This window comes from Juglans microcarpa x Juglans regia, chromosome 2D, assembly GCF_004785595.1.
Source record: "Juglans microcarpa x Juglans regia isolate MS1-56 chromosome 2D, Jm3101_v1.0, whole genome shotgun sequence".
Lineage (NCBI taxonomy): Eukaryota > Viridiplantae > Streptophyta > Magnoliopsida > Fagales > Juglandaceae > Juglans > Juglans microcarpa x Juglans regia.
Window position 1 is genome coordinate 31,299,678 of NC_054596.1, and position 23,344 is coordinate 31,323,021.

Sequence of the window (23,344 nt, forward strand, 5' to 3'; positions counted from 1 at the left end):
GGGACAAAATTGATCTTACATTGCCTTTTGGATTTCCAATCCGTATGCTACAATCTCAACATGGAGTGTTCCCATCTATCTGCTCACGTGATGTATACAATGAGAGTTGATCTCTCACAAGATGCATTCCAAAGTGAAACTTATGCAGACATACACGTCGCTTTCCTAATTGAAAATTTGCCTTTGTATTTCCCGTTTTGTATTTACGAACTGTACACCACAATCAACGCCCTCGTGCATACAGCATCAGAAAAACCCCATGGGGAAATGGGCATTAGCTTTCAATTTCTTCAGTTCTCTTCCAGTTTGCTGTTTGCATTTGTTTGTCTTTTCCCTTTCTCCACAGCAGCCCACATACGTATCAACAACATTAAATGCAACACAACAATCTCACCAGCACATTTTCCCTCACTCCATACTTTTCATTTTCTCCTGCAGAGGCTGTCTTGGATAGAGAATTATTGCCAAAACTAGAGCAAATGCAAAACCAACCACTCCGCTAAATGGTTGGAATGGATGAATCCCAGTTACCCAAAGAGGAAAGTTGAGCTTGTAAGTTAGAAAGCCACCCTTTTGTAAAACAAAACTTGAAGCCATTATCCCTGCACGCAACCCAATTGGAATGGAGAGACTGCCTTCACTTCTTTGACATGCACCTGCCAAACCCAAAGATAACAGCCATAGCCCGGGTATAGCCTGTGGAGACCTGAAATCCCATCCAAACCATTTTGAATGCGTATGGTTAGCAGACTGAGAATCGTAACCCTCCAAAACAGGAAAAAAAAAACAATCTCAAGCCTGCTAGGGCACTATAGCATAAACATTTGCAAATTATTTCAGTAAAATCTAGATATTGGGGTGTGATACCACGAGGAAAGCTTCAGAAGACATGCTTTGAGCCAATATCTGTTTAGAACTTAAGATACTAAAAGCTAAACCTATGTGATTGTTGCAACCTAAACTAGACAGCTAACACAAGCAGAGGTAAATGAAAACAAAAAAAACCAAATGATAGAGAAGGCAGCAAGATGTCATTTGGCAAATCAAGAATATACCTTTGGAGTAAAGAAAATGCAAACCCTGAGATGATAATTCCTTGATGATGTCCAAGATCCACTGCAATTTCTTTAGGCAGCCATGACCTGAAAAGCAATTCTTCCACCGTTGCAACACTGGTGGCAATAAAAAGTCCTTGACCAGCAAGCATGAGCATTTTCCCATATACTTTAAACCATCTCATGGCATCTGAAGGAGATGGAATAGGAGGCCATGAGAGATGCAAACAACCAAGTAATGCATTTACGGAATGTATTGATAGAACAAGGAAAATTCCTCCAATCAAACCCTTCAAAAAGTTATGGATCTGCAAGCAAGGAGCTCAATATTAGCAAATTTTGTCCTAGATACACAACACCAGACAATTTATGCCACCTCAAAGACTATAGGATTAACAGGATATTTAAGAATGAAAGAAGAAACGCAAATGCATTTGTGGCTGAATGAATCATACAAAAAAAGATTGTGGGGTTGTGCTTTTTTGTGCACGGGGGGAAGGGATATTCTTAATTCAATGGTGTGCAGTATAAGTAACATAAGAAACTCGAGGTAGATAACACTCCTTCGAGGTCCACTATCTAGTTGATTGTGTTCCCTAGATCTGCACAATACTTTCTCCCTATAATATCTAGGCCTATCCAGAACTCCTGTGACAGCTCTTAATTTTTTTGGCTGAAAAAATAAATCAAAACGTCTATTTATCAAAAAATAAATAAATCAATCAAAACGTCCTCATATACCCCTTCAATATAGTAAGTAAATGATACTGCATTGGGATTTTGTGTGACAAATCTAGCCTGATCGCATACCTTTTGTGATGTCAAGCCCAGCCCATATTGCTCAAGTGGATCTTCATACCCACGTATTCTTCTGCCCCATATCATAACAAGTATCATAATGGCAGCGTAAAGGCCAATAATGCAAACAAACTCAGCTATTCCAGGGTAAGTATTTGTTGTCCAGGCTTGCACCAGTGTTGGAAGTAAAGGAACAGCAACCGGTGACCATAAAACAAGAATCATGCCTACAAACCCAAGAATCCTAGGGAAAGAAACCAAGATAGTTAAGTTAACAAATAAATAATGAGCACAGGATACCAACAAGCTCCCCCAAAAAAAGAAATACTTGAAGGACCAAACAGCTATAAAAATATTCTAATGAAACAAAACTGCAATTGTGAAACTCAGAATTATGCATCTTCAAGAAATCATGCGGTCTGTGTAACATAAAAATGTTTAACAGAAAAAACATGCGTACATGGGCTTAAAAGCAACTATTTTATAATCCAGACTGATTTAGAACCCAAAAAATGCCTTAGTTTTAAACTATGAGGGCACTCATTTCATTTTCGAGATTTTCCCTTCACACTAGTGTCACTGAGCAGACACTCAGGGACTGCAAAACAAAAAAAGTGTAGGATCAGCGAGAAGGAACATATACTTCAGGAAGAAGTGACAAAATTAAGCAATACACCACTTACATGTGAACATATGTACCTATCTTTCCAACTTTCCAATAAAACAACCTATTATTCCATTATATTTATTCCATGCAACAGAGCGTAACCAAATCATTAAGAGTTAGACATGTGATTACTTTTCATCATCTGGCCCATCATGCATCCTATCTTCTCTTTAGAAAGAGCAATTATTAGAGACGGGTCACTCAACAACCACAGTGGAACCAATAGGAAAGCACAGAAGAAGAGATAAGATTATGAAGAGTCAATTCGCATGGTCATGTTGCAGAAGCAGATAGCTGAATCAAGCTTTTAATCAGATCTCAAGAGCAAATTACTGAAGTTACACTTCTATTTAAAAAATTACCTCTCAAATATTCGACCTCCTATCTAGATCCAGATAAGCACAAATTAGTTTACTCTAGAACTTGATTATGGACAACATATCAGCTGAATGGTTTAAAAGGACAATAATACAGATTATAATCAAACCGGAGCCAGGATATCTGCTGAAATTGTCAGAATCCATAATACATGTTTGACGAAAATCATCACTGGGACTGTAACCTTCCTAAAGATTGCAATATTTTCCAACTTAGATTCAATAGGAGTTGATTTATGTCAATCCACATTCTTTGATTGAATGGAGAGATGGTGGACTTTGACATTAAAAAATTTAAATTACCTCTGAAACAAGGGTCGTTCAGCTATATGAAGAAACGACATAAGTCTGTCAGTCAAACTCATTGCACCACGTATGCCACCCAGAGTAAAGCTAGTTTGCCAACAAGCTTCAACAAGCCACCTTTTTGACCCAAATCTGCCAACATGGCAACAAGCCTATTTCATGTAGGAAAGAAAAGAGTCAAGTGAAACTCAAAAAACAGCAGATAAATCTAAACAAAGAATATGTGTCACGGGTTAAGACCTTTCTTGATCCACTCCACCATCTTCTTTCATTGGTACCACTGGGCCAGCAACTGACATAGCTTTCTCAGCAAGGCATGTGACTATGTTATTCTGGCTCTTTTCAGATACCGACCCCTCAACATTTTCAGGCTCCTGATGATGATTGGCTTTCACCTTGAAGTACTCTGATGAAGTTTCAGCAGTTTCATTGCCTTTGTACAAACCCTTTGCGTTCATACGTATCAAAATACACCAATAAAAAGGTCAGCTGATTATATTCTAAAGGCAATCAGAAGTTTAAAATGAAAAAGGTAAATTAGATTTTTTAATGTCAAAAGTCCACCATCTCTCCGGTGTAAGATAGTTCCCTTATGTCTTATGTGGTGTATTTGGTTTAAAAGGAATGGCCGTAGTTTTAAAGATAGAGAACACTTATTGGGAGAGATTAGAGATTTTTTATTCCATACATTATTACTTTGTGCATCTGCTATTGTACTTAATGGGGCTTGTTTTCATGTGGCTTTTTCTAGCTCCTAGCTTGTAATTATGTGTTCTCCCTTGTATACTTCCTGTGTACTTGGGCTATGCCGAAGTACTTGGTTTCATAAAATTTCTTTTTACCTATAAAAAAAAAATGGAACAGTCAAGGAAATGAAAAAGAGAAAAAACAATCAACAAACAAATATATTAAAGCGACTTCTTAGTAATAATTACTGGATGTCAAACTAAAGGATGAAAACTAGGGAGAAAGTGCAAATATTATTTTCCTTTTTAAATGCAAAGTGGATCTGCTATGCTTGAGGAAAATGTACATGTCGAAACTTTACATGCCTGGAGTACAAACTCCAAGCACGATTGATGTGGCAGACACATCACCTAAAGCTCCAAAGATTGATACAAGCATACTTCCATACAAGTTTAAAGAGCGAAGGAAGAACAATATGAAAGCATCAAAAGAGACAAAACTCTTACCTGCTGCCTCACCAGTAAAGCAGAAGCCCCTAGTGCAGCCGTTACAGCACCAACCATGACAGTATGATTGCTTGAGTTTTTCAATTCAGACTTTTCCACTTCTCTGTTTACTGAACTGCCCAAACTAGTTTTATGACCAGATTTAGTAAACGGCTTTTTATCAATCTCTGGCACACTAACCTTACTATGAGTTTTTACCCCCAAGTTATTGCCTTGCACATGGGTCAGAACTTCTCTCTGATTATTTTCTTTTACTGTAGCCACATTGAAAGATATTCTCAAGGCCGCTAAGCTAGAGCCTACAATAACACCAATAGGGAGCACTCTTCTCAAGTAGCTGGTGTCCCGAACAGCAGATGAAATGGCTCTAATAATATGCTTTCCAGGAAGAGTCCCAAGCTTTCCTGAAGTACAGAGCATAGGAGTTTCTGCACACCGAATGTGCTCCTCATGTCCAACAACCAATGACACAGCATTTGCCACAAGTTCCAAATCTCTAGCAAGCCTGGGTTTTATTTCTTTCATGTCAATTGCGCCTAGTCTACGACCAACTTCAACTTTCAATGAATCCATAACAATATTTTTCACAAATTCCATCAACTCCACTAATTTATCATCATTAATTTCAACTTTGCTATTCGTGGGGTCTGGTGTTTCATATTCCGCAACTGGTTCCTGTTGCTTTTCAGTATGAAATATGACATAGGGTGGTTCAATAAAATTTTCTGAATCATTTGACTTCACATGTGAGGGCGCCTCAAACTTACTCTCATCAACATCGCCATTGGAGATCCCAATATTTTCTGGTTGTTCCAACAGCTTCCATTGACCTTCTTCTGGAAAATAGTCAAGCAAGAGAGCAGTTGTTGAATCCAAGTCAAGTGATTTTGAATGCTTCTTTGCAACAAGATATTTGCGCAAGTATTTGTTGTCGAAAGAGGTCCCATATGGATTTGCAGTTATGTACATTGGAATATTAGTGACACGTCTAAGCTTGTCTGTCTTATCAGCAAGAAGTTTACTACCAACTAATTGATCCTTCTTTGTGGTTTTGCCCATTCTCACATGGATATTGTTCTTAATACCCTGAGATATATCCATACTTTTCCCATTAGAAGAACTGAGGTATTGCATGGTTTCCTCCTCTATGCTTCCAATTCTTGGAACATGGTGTAACTGCATGCCAACATGGTGATTATATACAGGATGATCACCCAAAGTATCCGACTGCATGCTCTGTTCACTTTCATTTTCTTCTCTCTCTTCCAACGTCTGATTGCCAACAACATTATCTGTCTCAGTAACAGAGTCTTCAACATCATTCCTATCCTGGACTCCATTTTCCTCGTCTGAACACTCCTCCAACTGATTTAGCATATTTTCTAGTACACCAAAAACACTGTTAACAGCCACTTGTGTGGAATCATCCACCTCTGTTAAAGCATCCAATGCTTGGGATACACTGAAGGTAGGGGGACTAGGATCACCCAAGATAACCTTAGTCTGATCCTGAACAGGCTGCATACTATTGTTTTCCTTCTTCTGATTATCATTATCTTCCCCTTCCATCACTTGGGCCTCAGAGGAGGACCCAAGAGATACTTCTGTTACACTGGCTGATGCCACCTTACTTTGGTCAGTTGAAGAATCTGCGGTTTTCTCTTCAGTTTTATTATTATTTTCCTCTCTTGTCTCTATTTGAGCTGTTCCACTGTCCTTGTCTTTTTGCTCATTAATTGTTTCTTCCTTGCTGCCGCCTGCCTTATCAGTCTGACTGGGAAAATTAGAGTTAACACCTGTTTCTAATCCCTTCTCAACGTAGTCAAGAGATGGAGCAGGATTTTCTTTGTAGAAATCAGCAGATTCATCATCATTCCCCAGTTCAGTGCTGTCTTTCCTAACTGAATCAGATATATCGACTCCACCAACTCCATCACCACCTGTTGATTGAAACTGACCCAAATTTACAGATCTTTGTGATTTCTCCTCAGAGAGATCTGATTCAGGTTCTGCAGTAGGTTTTTCTGAGCCAGATTGTGCGCAAGTTGAGCAATCTGTCACTTCATCAGCCTGCTTTATCTGGTCTGAAGAATTGTGATCTTTTTCAATACCTTCTGCATCCGATAATCTTCTTACTTTCTCTTGGATAGTTGATTTTAATCCTGATGGAACATCCGGAATCTGAACAACATCACGTAGTCCATCAAATTTTAAGTGTGTGCCTTGGGCCTGCAAAATTTCAGTTGCAGCAGCTGTAAGCTTTCCACGAACATCTTCTGGCACAGCATCTTGCAAAGCTTTTAGAAGTGTCTCTCCTTGATTCATAGCAGTCAAGACCTGGATATAATTACTAGATAAGTGTTAAGAGATATAAAAGAACTATTGCAAGCAATCGTGTGACTATTAATTCAGGCCAGAAGTGATGAATCTAATCTAGTGCTCCCTACCAACAATCACAAGAAGCCACAGAGAACCACAAAATGTTAGAAAATGAAATGCATAAGATCAATGGCTTGTTTTGATTTCAACAAAAACTTTTGGGAAATGGGTCCGGATGTATTGGTTGTGATTTATTTTTAGTTTCGATTTTTATTTGTTTCTGTTATTATATTTTTTTTAAATGGTTTCAAGTATAATCAACTGTCATCAATACCATCAATATACCCAATAAAAATCTTGCCACGTGTCAACTGCACTAGATCTACACAAAAAAAAAAAAAAAAAAACCCCAAAACATTAAAAGGTTAAAAAAGGGACAAAATATTAAGATACCCAATAAAATCTTGCCAAGTGTCCACCTCACTAAAAATACCCCCCAAAAATTAAGAGATATAAAAGTGCTCATGGGAAGAGGAGGTGCCCCTCCACACAGGGGCAGTGTAGGGTGGGAGTGGTGGATTCCCCTCCACCATGCAAGGCCGTGGGACCCCAACTGAGGTGGAGGAGATCCACCCCCTCTATGTGATAGATCCCCTTTGTGCCACCCTCTCCCTCTCTCTCTCTAGTTTGACGAGCTCATTTTTTGTGAATCAGGTTTTGAAAACAGTTTCAAAACAACATACCAAACATGCACCAAATAGCTCATACCAAAACTTGGAAGCCAATTACATGTTCTGGAAAGTTTTAATTGACTCCAGTAATGTCATGTGGCTCTTGAAATACTTTACTCCCAGTGGTCAAAGGGCAGACTTTGGATGAGCTGTGCACTCTACATCCTGGACTCAATTCCACACTATGGGTTCTGCTAGATTACCTGATACAAGATATTGGCGGGTGGGGTCATGTATTTGGGGTTTACTCCAGAAAGGTGGGTTTGAAGGGCCCTACCTTGGTGAGGTTCCGTGTCATAAAAAAGGATGGAAAGTCATTTATCAAAAGACATCTAATATTCCTCCATAGTTGAAAGGGCCAATGTTTTACACATATACATTAATGAGAAAGAATGATAATGAAAAGATTGTTGATTGACATTTCAAACGACAATGTAAAAACAATATCCAAAATGCTGTAAATCCAGATTACTTGGCCATTTTTCTCTTCACACATAAGGCAAATGATACAATACAAACATCAGTTTTTTCATACAGGACTGTCACCCCCAAGCCTTTTGGGCCCATAAGTTGGGAATTTTCGAAGTTAGGCCCATAAGCCCAACTATTTTAGGTTTATGTATTTATTGTATTGCATGTTTGTGAAATTTGATTGCTGTTTTGACTTTATTAAGACTGAGAGATTCGTTTTCCTGTAGTAACAGTCATTTAGAGCATGTTTCAATGAGAAAACTTGCCTAAGGCAGCCCTTAAAAGTTTCCTAATCTGTCACAGCTGCATTGACTTGAAAAAAACCCCAGAAAATCACACCCTTTAGAGCCTGCCGGCACATAAGAATAAATTAGGAAAGTTTTATGATTTAGAGTTATGGAATATTACCTAGAAAACACCTAAAACCAGAGCTGCAATAATTAGGAAATTCCTTATTAAGAGGCTACCAAGATCTTGAGTATAAATTTGGGAAGATCTTCTTTTTATGACAGGAGTTGACCGAGTTTCCAACATGTTAAATTAGAACATATTGATTGCCTAATTTGATTGTTTATTCCTCTATGAACATTTTGTGTGTTTAGTCACTGTTAGAATTGCCATGATTAATTGTGGATGTGCTGTGCGCTTACTTATATGTTGATGATTGATCCTCATGCTACGTAAGTGTTAAATATGCATGGAGGTTTCAAAGTACAAACCTAATTTAGTTATGTTTACAGTATTATTTGCTATTTTCTGGGTCTTCAGCTCGTTTTTGGTTGTTTTTATATTTTTGACGTCCTAGGTGATGATGTTGATGTTCAGCAGATGGGCCAGACATTAGACTGAGTTTTACAGAATTCCGAACTTCACTAATAAGTGTCTTTACACATAGGATTAACTCTAAATTTCACGTTATGAGATCATTTTAAGTTTTCAAGACTTCAAAGGTCATGCTTTATGATTTCAATAAAAATAAGGTAATCTATTGTGTTGAGTCTCTTACTTGGCACATGTTATTTGATTTAGTAACACTCCTATGCTTACAGGAAGGGGTGTTACAAGAACATTAGTACAATCCAAGTGGAATCATGACAAAATATCAAGTAAATCACAATTCTAGGCATTACCTTCTCTTTCTTCTCTCCTGTCAAGGTACCTGGCATGGATATATCAAGCACATCCATAACAACTTGTGCTGTTTGTAGCACTTGACCTCTTTCACCGTCTGATGAACTGACTTCCTCCCCTATAATGAATTCTCCATCAACTGAGTTAACATGTTGCAAAGCACCATTTTCCATTTCTTGCACTCTCATGTCTTCAACTTCCAAATTTTCTTGTGAATCTCGTAGAGACCTCAAGTCGATGCTAGCGGCAGTATCCCTCTCTTCTAGCATATTTTTTATTGGATCTACAGCATATCCATTCAGAGAGTTTGATTCGGTAAGATTCAAGAGCCTGTCCATATCACCACTCTCATCGGATGCTCTAGCTTCAACAAGAGGTAAGCCTTTTGAAGGGTTAATGGTAACATCCACATCTTTCAGAAGAGGATGGCGACCCTTCAGAAGTCCTAGTTCCACAGCTGTAAGCCACTGCATGGACCACACATCAGAATATCACTGGAAAGTATACAGGGTTAAGTTCCACCAAGTTTTCCAACTGGGGTTTTTTCAGATGAAAAAAGAAAGCATTGCTACTGCCATTATCAACTAAATCTTCAGGAAAATCAGAAGATCATATCAAGCGCATTTGCTGTGATTGATAAGTTGGGAGAAGAAGAAAGTGTCAACTGTAAAAGCTTGTTCTTAATATCTAACAAAAGTTTAAAAAAACACATGATTATTGTTCTTTTCCTCACAAAACTTTAATATTTTGTAATTTTAGAGACACTAAGCTTAGCAATGAAGGCTAAACTAAGCTTCCCGACCCCGATGAGCTTTGTCGGTGACCATTACCATTTCCAGATTTTATTCGACCATAGTCAGAGGTGCAAGCTTTTAAGGATGGGATATTCGAAGGTTGTGCTCATTGAAACAAAAATATTTGATATTTAAGTTGAAGGTGGTTACTATATACGCATTATAGAGAGAGGGAGGTAGTAAGGTGACTAAAGAACTATTAGGCCTCGTTTGTTTTCACAGTTCATCTCATCTCATCTCATCTTAATCATTACAACTTTTTCAAATTTTGACACAAAATAAAATAAATAATTCAACTTTTTCAAATCCCAAAATAAAAATAATATTAAAAAAAAATATTTTTTATAAGTGATATTAAAAAAATATATTCTAATAATATTTTATTCAACTTTTTAACTTTAATCTCAACTCATCTCATCTCATCTGCGAAAACAAACGAGGCATTAGTGAGCAGACCAACTGCATCATGGGTTGCAGAAACTTTAGAACAATGTTCCAGGTCGGAATGGTGACAAGGAGTTCATCAAAACATCCAACTCAGGCAGTAGCGCTTTTCTTGCACAGAGATCCTCCAATGCATTTCGTAGATACTTGACTATAGTTGAGTACATAGGTGGTGGGAGAAAGAGCCTTATCATCATCCTTGAAGAAGTGGAAGGCAAGGAATGGAGGAAGATGGCTATGGAATTGCATGGGCTATGTGGCAGTGCAGGCAAAAATGTAGCAAATAAGTATGGAGGGGCTGAAGCTTCCAAAAAGAAAATGAGCAAGGGTACATGTGGGGGAGTGACATCTAAAACATATGCAGAGGTTGTCTCATGCTCATTGCTAGTCACCAACGGCAACATCGGAAAAATTGAGAAATCACGATGAGAAGGGATGCAAAACAACAGAATGAAGGGCAGTATCGGTATTTCTTGGAAGGAAAAAGTTACCGGTTGTGAGACCTGCAGAGATAGGAGGTCTGAGGTGCCGACAACCACCAGAGGTTACGCAAGAAGGGACGGTGGCTCTCTGAAAATGGGTGTGACGCAGAAAGGATGACTATGCACAACCTCAAAACAGAGCTGATAGAATTGAGAGAGACGGTTAGTGGCTTAATACAGTAGGTAAACCAGGAGATGGGCCAGGTTATGGGCCTGGGCTTGAGTCAGGGAAGAAAGGAGAAGGAAGCAGTAGGCAAGAAGTTCATGGGCCTCAGTTGTACAAGATTCTTGTGGGCTTAGTGGTACAAACGCAAAGATCAAAAGGGCCTTAGTGGTACAAGCGCAAAGATCTAAGGGCCTTGGTGGTACAGGACGTCGCAGGCTTTGAAATGTAGTCATCGTCCGGCGGTGCAAAACAGCCATTGGAGCCAACGTTACACTAGCTAGGGACTACACAAAACCCACCTATGGAAGAAGGCAAGTCAGTGGCTAGTGTCCTGGCCAATGGAATGGTGGCACCAGCTTCGGCGACAAATACTAATGACCTTGACTCTGTTTTTGAAGTAGAAAATGTCGCCCAGTAGCTCCAAATGAAGGAGAACACGATGGTTTCATCCCAGAAAGAGTCATCTCTAGAGATAGGTGATTTATTAAGCTCTGGGAAGGATCAAACAAAGGGTGGGGCTTCTGAAGTGGGTTATACAGAGGAAAATATAATCCCAAGTAAAGCTATGGTCGTGTATGATTAGGATGTGGTCAAGGGAGAGCAATGGCGGATGTTGCCTTTTGTGTCGGATAAGGTGGGTGATGTGCAAGTAAATCCTCTGGTCAGTGAGGAGGTATATTGGGAAGCACCTACTCCACTAAATTTTCCGAACCCAAGAAGCAAAATTCAGGTCTCTGATTGGGTTTTAGACAAAGCCAAGGAGATTCAACACAATGTGGGGATATTGTGCGATGGTTTTGGGGACAAATTCTCCTTGCAGCTATAGAGGCTGGACAGACTCTCTCTAGCTCACCAAGTGAGATCAACTCAACAAAGAAGAGAGCTAGAGAATTAAAAAAGACTTAACTGGATAGTCAACGATGGAGTAGGGGAGAGGAGTCCTGACCTTGGAAGATCGAATGGAAGGGTAATGGATGTTGTTTTGTGAAGCTGAAAATTGTTTCATGGAATGTAAGGTGGCTGAATGAGAAGGAAAAATGTCTCAAAATTAGAAACCAATTACGTAGTTGGAGAGTAGACATCATTTGCTTACAAGAAACAAAATTGGAATCTATCCCTGAAGCACTATCAGGAGTTTGTGGTGTTGTAATGAAGTAGGGTGGCATTATTTACCATCCAATGGAGCATCCGATGGCATCTTAGTGATGTGGGATAAAAGAGTGGTGGAAAAGCTAGAAGATTGTATGGGGGATTATATTGTGGCTTGCTTGTTCAAGAACGTTGTGGATAGATATCAGTGGGCCTTCGCAGGTGTTTATGGTCCTAACTTTTTTTTTTTTTTTTTTTTTGATAAGTTGGTCCTAACTTATATCGTTCAAGAAGAGTACTATGGGATGAATTGGCTGGCCTAAGAAATATATGGGATTTACCTTGGTGTATTGGTAGCGACTTTAACGTTACTCGATTTCCGAGTGAACAATCGGGTGATTCTAGCTTCAATTCACCAATGGTAGATTTCTCTATGAACAAGATTTACTATATCTTCCTCTTGTAGGTGGCACCTATAGTTGGTCAAGCAACCGAGAACACCCCTCTTGGTCAAGGATCGATAGATTCCAGGTATCACTTGAATGGGAAGCACATTACCCGAAACTTATCCAAAAGTGACTCCCTAGGTTGTGCTTAGATCACTTTCTCATCCTTATTGATTGTGTAGGAAGGTTTTCATGGTGGCCCAACGTACTTTAAGTTTGAAAACAAGTGGCTGAAATCATATGGCTTCCTTGATTGCGTTCGGCAATTGTGGTCTTCTTATCAATTTCATGGCACTCCAAGTTACATCATGTCATGTAAATTGAAGTCTCTGGAGAAACATTTGAAGAGAATGAGCAAGTGTTTGACAATGTGGAAGCTCAAAAGTCTACTCTCTTTGAGGAACTCAAAGGATTGGAGGAGCAGAGAAGAAGAGGGTATTGTCTAAACGGAGAGGGCTCGTAAAATTCAAGTGTTTGCGTACCTTGAAAGGGTTTCTCTACTGGAAGAAATATCTTGGAGACAAAAGTCGAGAGCACTTTGGTTGAAGGAAGGGGATAAATGCACCAAGTTTTTTCATCGGGTGCCTAACTTGCATAGGAGGAACAAAGCCATAGAGACATTGATGGTTGATGGAGTGGTTTCTTCCAACCAAACCAAGATAAAAAAAAACACATTGTCAACTACTACAAGACTTTGCTTTTAGAACAATTCAATTGGTGATCGTGCCTAGATGGGCTTTATTTTGATGCTCTTGAAATGCAAGAAGCTTGACAGCTTGAGAGGCCCTTTGAAGAAACATAAATTAGAAAAATGTTAAGAAGCATGGCAGGTGACAAAGCTCCAGGTCCGGATTGATTTTCTGTCTTTTTTCCAAACTTGTTGGGAAGTGATCAAATAAGATATAATGGGGGTCTTTCATGAGTTTCATGAAAATGGTATGTTCGAAGAGGGTCTCAGTGCAACATTTATTGCTCTCATTACAAAAAAATCTTGCGCTGTAGAAGTAAAAGATTATTGCCCTATTAGCTTGGTGAGCAGAGTTTACAAGATCCTTTCGAAAGTTTTGGCAAATAGATTGAGCATGATGATTGAGAAGTTAATCTCAAAATGCCTTGCCTGAGGTAGGCAAATTCTTGATTAGGTGTTATTGCCAACAAATGCTTTGATAGTAGACTCAAGTTGGGAGTGTGGGGCTCTTGTGTATTCTTGATATGGAGAAGAAGGCCTATGATCATGATAATTGGAGATTTTTGCTCTACATGCTCAAGAGATGTGGGTTTGGTTCGAAATGGTGTTCTTGGATTAAATAGTGTATCTCTACTGTTTGTTTTTGGGTCTTAGTGAATGGCACACCAAAGGGCTTTTTCAAAAGCTTACGAGTACTGAGACAAGGTGACCCTCTATCTCTGCTACTTTTTGTTTTTGTAATGCAAGCTTTTAGCAAGATGATTTCAAGTGCCGCGGCGGGAAAGGGCTATCACCGTGTCAGTGTCGATAGAGTGGGTCACTGTAGACGTTGGATTTAGAAGCGTAGTAGAATGTTATGATCCTGAAGGTTAAAAACTTAACTAAATTAGTATCCAACAGTCCTAGGACTTTTGGATCAATTTTTTGGTCTTTAACAAAAATAGTCTCAAGTTGTCCACAAAATGGAGTCAAGGACATCAACATATCAAGCATGAGCAAGAAAGGGAACAAGCTTACAAATGAAGCTCTTAAGAGTATTTTTGTACATCTCTTTCAAAATTCAAAAAGCTTTAAGGCTAAAAAAGAATATTTTCTCATGAGACATCAACTTGCATTTTTCACATGTGCATGATATGATTGAAAGTTTGAAATTTGAAAATTTGAAGGATGATTGATTGTCATTCTTCACGTGCATGATATGTTTGAAAGTTTGAAATTTGAAAATTAAAAGATGACTGATTGTCATTTTAACATGCGCATGATATATTGAAAATTTGAAAAGTGATTGATGTTATTTTTTACATATGCAAAAAGTAGAAGCTTTTGTTTGAAAATTTTGAAATGTGATTGATGCTCTTTTTGACATATGCAAAAAGTAGAAGCTTTTGTTTGAAAATTTTGAAATGTGATTGATGCTCTTTTTGACATATGTAAAAGTAAAAGCTTTTGTTTGAAATTTTTGAAAAGTGAATGGTTCTCCTTTTGACATATGCAAAAAAGTAAAAACTTTTATTTGAAAATTTTTAAAAATGAATGATATTATTTTTGACAATTACAAAAGGAGAAACTTTTGTTTGAAATTTTTGAAAAATGAATGATGCTCCTTTTTCACATTTGAATCTTTTTAAATTTGAAAATGAAGTCTCATATGTCTATAAATAGCTCATTTGAGATCTTCAAAGTCACACAACTACAAGCTTTACAACATTCATTCATCAAAAGTTTTCAATCTCTCTTTTCTAAGCATTGAGCCTTAACACTTGTTCATTTTGAGAGAGATATAGTTTGCACTATACCATTTTCGTTTCACTCATTGAGGAGTGTACTCTGATAACCTACCCACTATCAACTCTTATATAAACAATAAAAGGGTGTGTGTAACCCTTGTGAGTGTAGTAGCAGTTCTACATAGGGAATAGTTAAATCACCACTCGTAAGGAGATTGTAAGTGTAGAAGGTATTCTACACAAATTCTTTGAAGCAATGTTGCTCAAAGGTGTAATAGGTTTCTATTTCCACCTAAAGAAGGTTAAATAGTGAATTTGGAAATCCTCAAGGGGTAGCTTGAGGCAAAGACGTAAGTAGTAAGGCTGAACCTCGTTAAAATATTGAGTTTTCATCTCTCTTACCCTCTTTATATTTACCACTACTTAGTATCCTGTTCACATTTTATATAGTGTATTTGATTTATAATTGTTAATTTTTTAAAACAAACCCAATTCACCCCCCCCCCCTCCCTCGGGTTAGTCATCTGGGCAACAAATACAAACTTTACCAGTGGAGTGTGGGGCCCTGATCCCATAGGCATCACTAAGAAGCATCAAGTACATGCCTCAACCCTAGAAGTATAAAGACTAAATGAAGTCCCATATAAAAATAGGGATTGGCATTCAATAACTTCATATGATGTCCCCACCCCCCAATCCCAACCTAAAAGGGTAGTATTTTACAATTGCATATCACAAAGTGTCTAACATGTTGATAGCAACATTCACCAATAACTATGTTCCAGATGGAAGGTCCATCATATTGTAATACTTCTCTACTTTCCATGTACAAAAGGATCAATATTGCTTTAGATAATATCATATTAAAGATAAAAAATGGGAAGTATGATTTCCAGATTATAGTTATTGCTGTTGTTACCATCAGCAAGCCCAGAAATTTATGGCATCGCAAGACAAGCTGAGAAAATTTAGACAGCTCGATTAGAGACAAAATCATGAGCTGACCTGGACTGAGGGACTGAGTTTCTAAAAAAGAGGAAAAGAAAAATAAAATGCACGAGAAATCCATTGGTTAAAAACAACAAAGAAATCTATGCTTCATCGGATATCGAATATGAGCAAAATCTGAACTTCCTTATTGCAAGACTTCGCTTCAGACAATCAAATGTTTATCTATGGATCAACAAGATTTAATTAATGTGAAAAAACAATTGTACGTTAGGATTTCAGAAAAGTCAAGGACATGGAAAGGAAATTGAACTCAATGATAAACCAATATCATACACTTAAACTGGACTCAATCAAACATTAGCAAAGAACCCAGAAAATATCATGTACTTAATCTCAACATGCTTTGTAAGATATATGCATACACATTAATTAAGTCAAAACAGGCAATATTTGAAAGGGAAATTAGAGAAATTTTATGTTATCAATTCACTGCAAAGAGCACCCTACATTCGGTTAAGATACAAAGAAGTTTTTTTTTATATACAAGATATGAAGAAAATTAATAAAACTATACCTCAATCGTAAGATGCTGGCACCAGGACAGAGCAGATTTGCCACTTGCAACAATACTAGAAGGCATAGAAGAAGAAAAGAGCAGACTTGTAAATGGATTTTCCGCTATCAAACCACGGGGAATAGATAATAGTGGCACCATCCCATCATCATTCTGATAAATTGATAAATTTTGAATGAGTTAGAACTTTCTCCTGCTTGGTGGGGTGGTGGTTATGAACTATATAACTTCTAGACATTATTTTTTAATAAGATAAAAATTCTAGACATTTCAAATTACTACAAGCTAGTAAATATCATATGAAATAAAGATGTTTCGACATTAGAAAAATTTGGAAATTTTCAAGTAGCATGGCCAAGGCTGCTGCTAAGGTAAAAACCTCAAGCAAGAAAAGGGTATTCAAATGAAGTGATACAAGTATCTTTGATGACTTTGCACCTAGTGAAATATTAGGAACTTGGCAACCTCTATTTGCACCTCGTTTCATTGTTTCGAACAGAAATATCATCTCCAGACTTCCTCAGTTTCATTGGACTGGAATTATTATTATTATTATTATTTCTTTCTCCAGTTTTCTGTTTAACGGGAAACTTCTGAGAATTTAGCAAAGCTTGAAATTATATTTCAAGTATGCCAGCAAAATCTTTGGTTGATATAAGCATAGTACCCATATAGAGATTTTAAACAGCAAGGAAATACAAGACATGACTAAACTTGTACTTATCAAAAGAAAAAAAAAAAGACTAGTCTTGTACAAACATTAAAGCAAGATGGAACTAGAGTTAAAGAAGTTTAACCTGTATATATAGAACAGGAATCTTCACCTTCCCAACCGCATCTCTTGTGCTAGACTGTGAATAAAAATCTTCTAATGCATCAAACCCATAAGAAACCATAGATATTGATTTTTCAAAATCACGGACAGACGTTGCCAACAGAGCCTTCTCCACATTAAACCCTTTTGCTTTGCCTTGAAATAGCTCCTAGAAAATTAGTAGTTGTTAAGCATAACTTACTACCATAAAGAGGTATATATTTTTTTTTTTTAGAAGTAAAACTTTATTGAATCGAATGAAACTAGGCAAAGCCCATGTACACAGGAAGTATACAAAATGAGACACCTAATTACATTCTAGAAAGCTGGAATGTAGACAAAAACTCATGCACATTCCCACCCTTTAGTACAATAGCAGAAAACCACTGTCAAAGAGAGAATACAAATAAATTCCAGATTTCCCCCACTGCATGCTCCTTGTTGTTAAAACACCTATCATAATATACCATAAAGAGGTATATTATGAATGCGATATCTCTGAAACAATCTAAAGCATACCAAAACAATCATTCTGTTTATTCAAAGTTCAACACTGCAGAATGGAAGGGAATGAAGCAAAGAGGACAGAAGACTGAAAGCAACCTTGTTAGATCTGAGAATATCTATTAGTCCACCAGTGAGCTTCTGATCAATAGGCAGGTGATGTGAAGAGGACCTTGTGGCCTCCTCTAAGTCAAAAGGATTGTCTATGCATGTAGCAGCTGTAAGTGGCGTTTTCTCTCCAGATTCTGCCAAGTACTTTGTCAACATATTTGCACCATATCCCCAGCCCACGGCCATCAATGTCGCACATGGTCTTGCCTCGTTGATGAACTGTATAGCTGTGGAGATATCATCGCTGTCAGCAGCTGAAAATAACCTACAGAAAAATAAAATAGTAAAGAAGGCCCGACCATCAGCTGTTTTTGACAGAAATGATCAAAAGAAACCCGGATAAGATATTTCTGTTGCCCATGAACCTGAGCCTGACGCTGATTCAAGTTTACCGTGCCAACAAAAAAACTCAAGTGTGAAACTCAGTTCAAGATAACCAGTTCTCTAGAAGAACAATGAAACTTATTTATTGAACAGGCACCAGTAGTTCTACCCAAAACTTGATTGAAATCACATTCGTATGAGCGAGCCATGACTCCCTACTCTAATCGATTTTAAACCCATATCAATAATTGCAATAGCTCAAAAGAGCCTTCCTATGCGAAAAAGCCAAGCAATTGACTCACGTCTCTCAACCCAAAGTAAAAACAGACTAATAGAAAGAACAAAAGACAGACGCTTACCGCGCCGTGGTGAGAGGCGAACCCGCACAACCCCTGGGGTTCATGACCACAGGAAAACAACCCCGCTGGAGCGCCTCGCAGACAAAGGACCTCACGTTGGTATCCATGCTGCCCTGTGGCGTCCCCGGCACGAGCAATAACGTGGTGTCCAATCCCTGCTCCTCATTCAAGTCCAAGTTTGCCGGCCAATCCAAGGAAATCACACCCCCATCGTCGGTACTGACACACACTCTCTGATAAGCCAACCTCTCTTCTTCCTCCTCGGAACTCGCAAGAAGAATCTTCATCCTACCTTTGTTGAGACTCACGAAATGCCTGTCCTCCTTCACCAGCTTCTCGTTGACGTCCTCCAACAGCTCGCCCCGGAGAACGATATCGACGGGCACCGAAGGAAGACAAAACGGTTAAAGGGGGTCGGACTGGCGAAAAGAATCCACTCGCCGACATCATCGTTGAAGACGACGGGAGGGGGTTTAAACCGCGAGAGATGAAAAGAAAAGGCTGAGGCGAAACCGAGGGAGAGAGGAGCGAGGAAATCGAAGGAGTTGAGGGAAGGGAATTGGGAGAAAAGGTCGTGAAAAAGGTCATGGAAATTAAATTGGGATCGGAGGGAAAGACGGGAAGGAAAGGCTTTGAGCCTTCTTCTGCGACGGAAGACGCGGAACTCGAGAAGTTGGAAACGGTGTCGTTTAGAGGGAGAGAAGAGGAGAGGATGGGGATTGGAGTGAAGCGGAGGAGACGCGAGAGTCATTGGAAACGGTGTCCGTTGTCTGAGAGTCAGAGGTTGCTGTCCAAAAGTCTAGTCCGTTGGTGAACACTTCGTTTTGAGTTCCCTCCCCGGCTTGCTGTTGCTGAAATAGTAGATAGATGGGGAGTTTAAACCAAAAAAATAAAATAATAAAGAGAGCTTGTGAAAGCTCCAGAAAAAGGGGCGGGTCTGAGAGTTGGACGGTCGAGAATTTGCACAAAATCTCGAGTCCTAAAACGACACGCCTTTCATATCGCCCCACGTCTTTATAAAGACAAAGAGGGTATGCCGGGTAGGACAAAAACATGTACCAACTTTTATCTTTGTGATGTAAGACTACTAATCAAATGTCCGTGAAATTTAAAATATAGTTAAATTTTCTTTAAAATCATTTGTATTGGATTAGTTAAAAAAGTATAGGAAAGATTTTGAAGTATAGTAAATTGTGAATTTAAAATCATAATTGGTAAGTTACTGTTCACCAATCAAATATATATTTTATTGAAAAATATCACCAATCAAACTGTTCCCTTTTCCACGCTTTCTTGTCTCTCAATTTCCTTTTGTTGATATCAAAATATAACCAAGTTATCGTCATGTAACCAATAGTATTTTCACTTCACATTTATAATCTTTTATTTTTATTTAGATTATAGAAACCTCATTCTTCACATTAAACGGGACTGGCGGAGGGAAGGGAGAGGACACATGAGAATTTATTTATTTTTTTATTGGTAAGACACTATCAGCTATGAGTCTTGCACTGACAAAAAAATATAAAAAATTATTATTAAAATACATAATATTATATTATTATTTTGACTTTGAGATATATAGTCCAATATATATCCAATGTGGATTAATATCGTTAATGGCTTTGACTTTAGTCAAATTTTAGACTTGGCAATGTGCTCTAATATGTACTTAGCTACAACGATTTGCTAGGGCTAAACATGAGATGTTTGGAAACATATTTCATTTCATCTCATATCACCTCATCTTATTCTATCTCATTTCCTTATCAAATATCATTCAAAAACTTTTAAACTAATCATATTAAAAACTGTAATAAAAATAATATTACAACTTTCGACCCAAATATTTTAAAGCTTTCGAACTATTCATATTAAAACTTTCAAACTAATCATAATAAAACTTTCGAACTTTGAGACTAATCATTATAACTTTTTCAAACTAATCATTACAACTTTATTAAATTTTCAAATAAAAAATAAAAAACAATTCAACTTTTTAAAATCTCAAAACAAAAATTATATTAAAAAACTATATTCTAATAATAATTTAACTTTATAATATTTTTTATTCAACTTTTTCTCTCTCATTTCCCAAAATCTAATAAATACTTAACTCAAACTATCTCACTACTATTCACAAATCATCTTATTATTTACTATTCACAAAATTCTCATCTCATCTCATTCTCAAAGCATCCTCTTAAACTGCCTACCCAGTCCAACTCTACTCGAAACAAACGGGGTCAAAAACAGAAATTTTCAAATTGGTTTCGAGATGTATCGGATCTAGTCAAGTAATTACCTAATACACGAATCTGATTGGGGTGTAACCGGTTAGGTTAAATTCGATTTTATACATTTTTTTTATAACTGAACCGGTATATACCAATTTTAAAATCTTAATAATCGATATCATACCGATTCACTACCGAAACAGAAACTTCTGGTTTTTTTGGTTTCGGGCCGATCCGGTTTTTCTAATTTTACAGATTATTTATGTTAGTAATAATATGTTTGCATATATACTAAACTATTAGTCTATTTATATTATAGTATCAATACATTATTTTATAATAATTAACATATACTAATATAGTATTAAATTTAACTATAATCTATATAAGTTCTAGAGTTGTTATATGAGTATATATGATCAATGTGTAAAAATCTATTTATAAAAATAATATATATTATAATTTATTATGCAAAAAATGTATTTATCTTTGATATGTATATATATATATTGTCTGGAAGATAATAAAAATAGTGATAAATGAAAAATAAAAGAAAGTACTTAGTAAGGGAAATAATAACGTTTATTCAAAGTGAAACAACTTACAAAATATTAATATGAAGATGAGGGAAATAGGTTTCTTAACTTTTGATTTCCTAATTTTGGACCAAGTGACAGTTTCAGTCAGATGCAATATGGAGGAGGGAAAAAACTTTTCAGTAATCCAATTGAGATTATTTCTCATTAAATGGTTGTGTTTAGTAACGTAAAATGCACTCTTAAGAATAAAATAATGAGCTACAAGTTTAAGCTTGAGTTGTGAGAACACAAGTTTGACACCCACTCTCTAGGCCATGGTATTTTCTATAATCAGATTTAATCTTGTGAGTGAACTCCTCTTCACATATTTCCCTTACAAATGACTGGTTTTGGCTTGTTTTAATCAACATCACTTGGGCCTCTCTTTAGGTCTCTCTGCTTCTTATGTTAATACATTGCAATTAATTAAAATAAAGATAGCATGATATTTAATACTATACCTATTGACACACATTTATATGTTTGATTGATGATGATTGTTCTATCTCAAATTGCAGTTGAGTCTTATGGAATCTAGTGCTACTATATATTCGTCAAGGTTTGAATCAATTCCCGATGTGATACACTTGGATAACTCTCTACCTCGAAGTTTGGATTGCTTTCTACCTATAGTTAGTCCTAGTATTCACCCTTTTATCAAACATAAAAGATTGGGTAGTTCAAAAGTATGGTAGCATTTCACTAGGATTGAGGGCTGGGATTCCAATGAACAAAAAGTCAAGTGCAGTTATTATGGTAAGCTTTTATTATGTCATTTTACAAAACAAGAAACTAGACTTCATATAAAAAGGTGTTTCTCGCCCTTCACAACTTCAAAACATTACATCGTTCAGGATACATAGAGTTAGTGGTCATAGGCGGCTGACTATGTTACAAATGAGCACTTGGCTCACTTATAGACATCATGTAAAAGGTACAGAGTAGCTATGGCAAACATTAGTTCTAAGAGGGGTCCTAGTCTCTTTAGTTAGGACTCAAGTGAGACTAACTCCTTTTCCTCAGGCGTCAAACAGGAGTTTGAATCTACATCAAAGTCTATGGTCCTGAGAATGAAACTATAGGTAGGTTAGACAGCTGTGACTAGACCGTTAATAAAAGATAATGTTATCAGAGATGCAATGAAAATATTTCATGGAAATACTAGAAGAGCACTTATGTGCATAAGGAGGTATCACCCTCTCTCTTGCAGCTGCATCCATCATCAAAACCTGGCGAGGAATCTTCCTCTTAGTGAGAACATATATATACATAGGCATAACAAGTAATCACCCTCTCTGGATGTAGCCATTTTTTATGCAAAATAGTTAACAACTCAATAGTACTATTATAACGAGGAGATACCCATCCCATATAATAGAATACTTGTAAAAACCAGTATTGGGTCAAATATTGTTGTTTGGCATTCACTTCCACCATTGTTCATAGGCACACACTTACTCATAAGCACACACTAAAACTTGTTGCCCCGAAGATGTTACTCTACCCAGCCGCAACCGACTCGAAAACACCAACACGTGATACGTTGGGGGATTCCACATCCTGACTATTAGATGAGGCCAAGTACGACTTCGTTAGACCCCCACTCCCCATGAGGCATTCTCCTTCTCGTGTGATGTACATGGTAACGCTTCACGGACTGATCCCTAGAAATTCTTCATCCCGTACTATGATGATAGACTCTCGACTCTCATTCACTCCACACACACACACACAGGTATCTAGGGCTCCCAACAAGACATCATCATCAGTAGCAAATAGCAATTAAAAGCATAAAAAACATTGGTCTTATAAGAAATCAATGAGTAATTATAGCTAGAAACAATGCTGAGATATTTATTTATGCTTGTAGAAAAAAGGGGGCATATGATTATAGAGATTATGCAATGTCTCTCATTCACAACATTCACCCCCATTACCCAACACTATCTTATAAGCTAACCTACCTTCATACGTTGAAAGTCCTCTCATTGTCTTCCTGCTCCTCTTT

General features: G+C 37.4%; 1 protein-coding gene across 1 annotated transcript; it reads right to left on the reverse strand.

Moving 5' to 3' along the window:
* On the reverse strand, positions 1 to 19,412 carry LOC121248075. Its single transcript, XM_041146431.1, is given in 12 exon segments — positions 1 to 706; positions 1,056 to 1,363; positions 1,866 to 2,097; positions 3,201 to 3,279; positions 3,282 to 3,355; positions 3,444 to 3,649; positions 4,397 to 6,733; positions 9,048 to 9,515; positions 16,410 to 16,562; positions 17,207 to 17,392; positions 17,827 to 18,103; positions 18,522 to 19,412. Coding segments are annotated over 12 exon segments (4,905 nt in total). The 5' UTR covers positions 18,809 to 19,412; the 3' UTR covers positions 1 to 408.
* Positions 19,413 to 23,344: the final 3,932 nt, after the last annotated feature.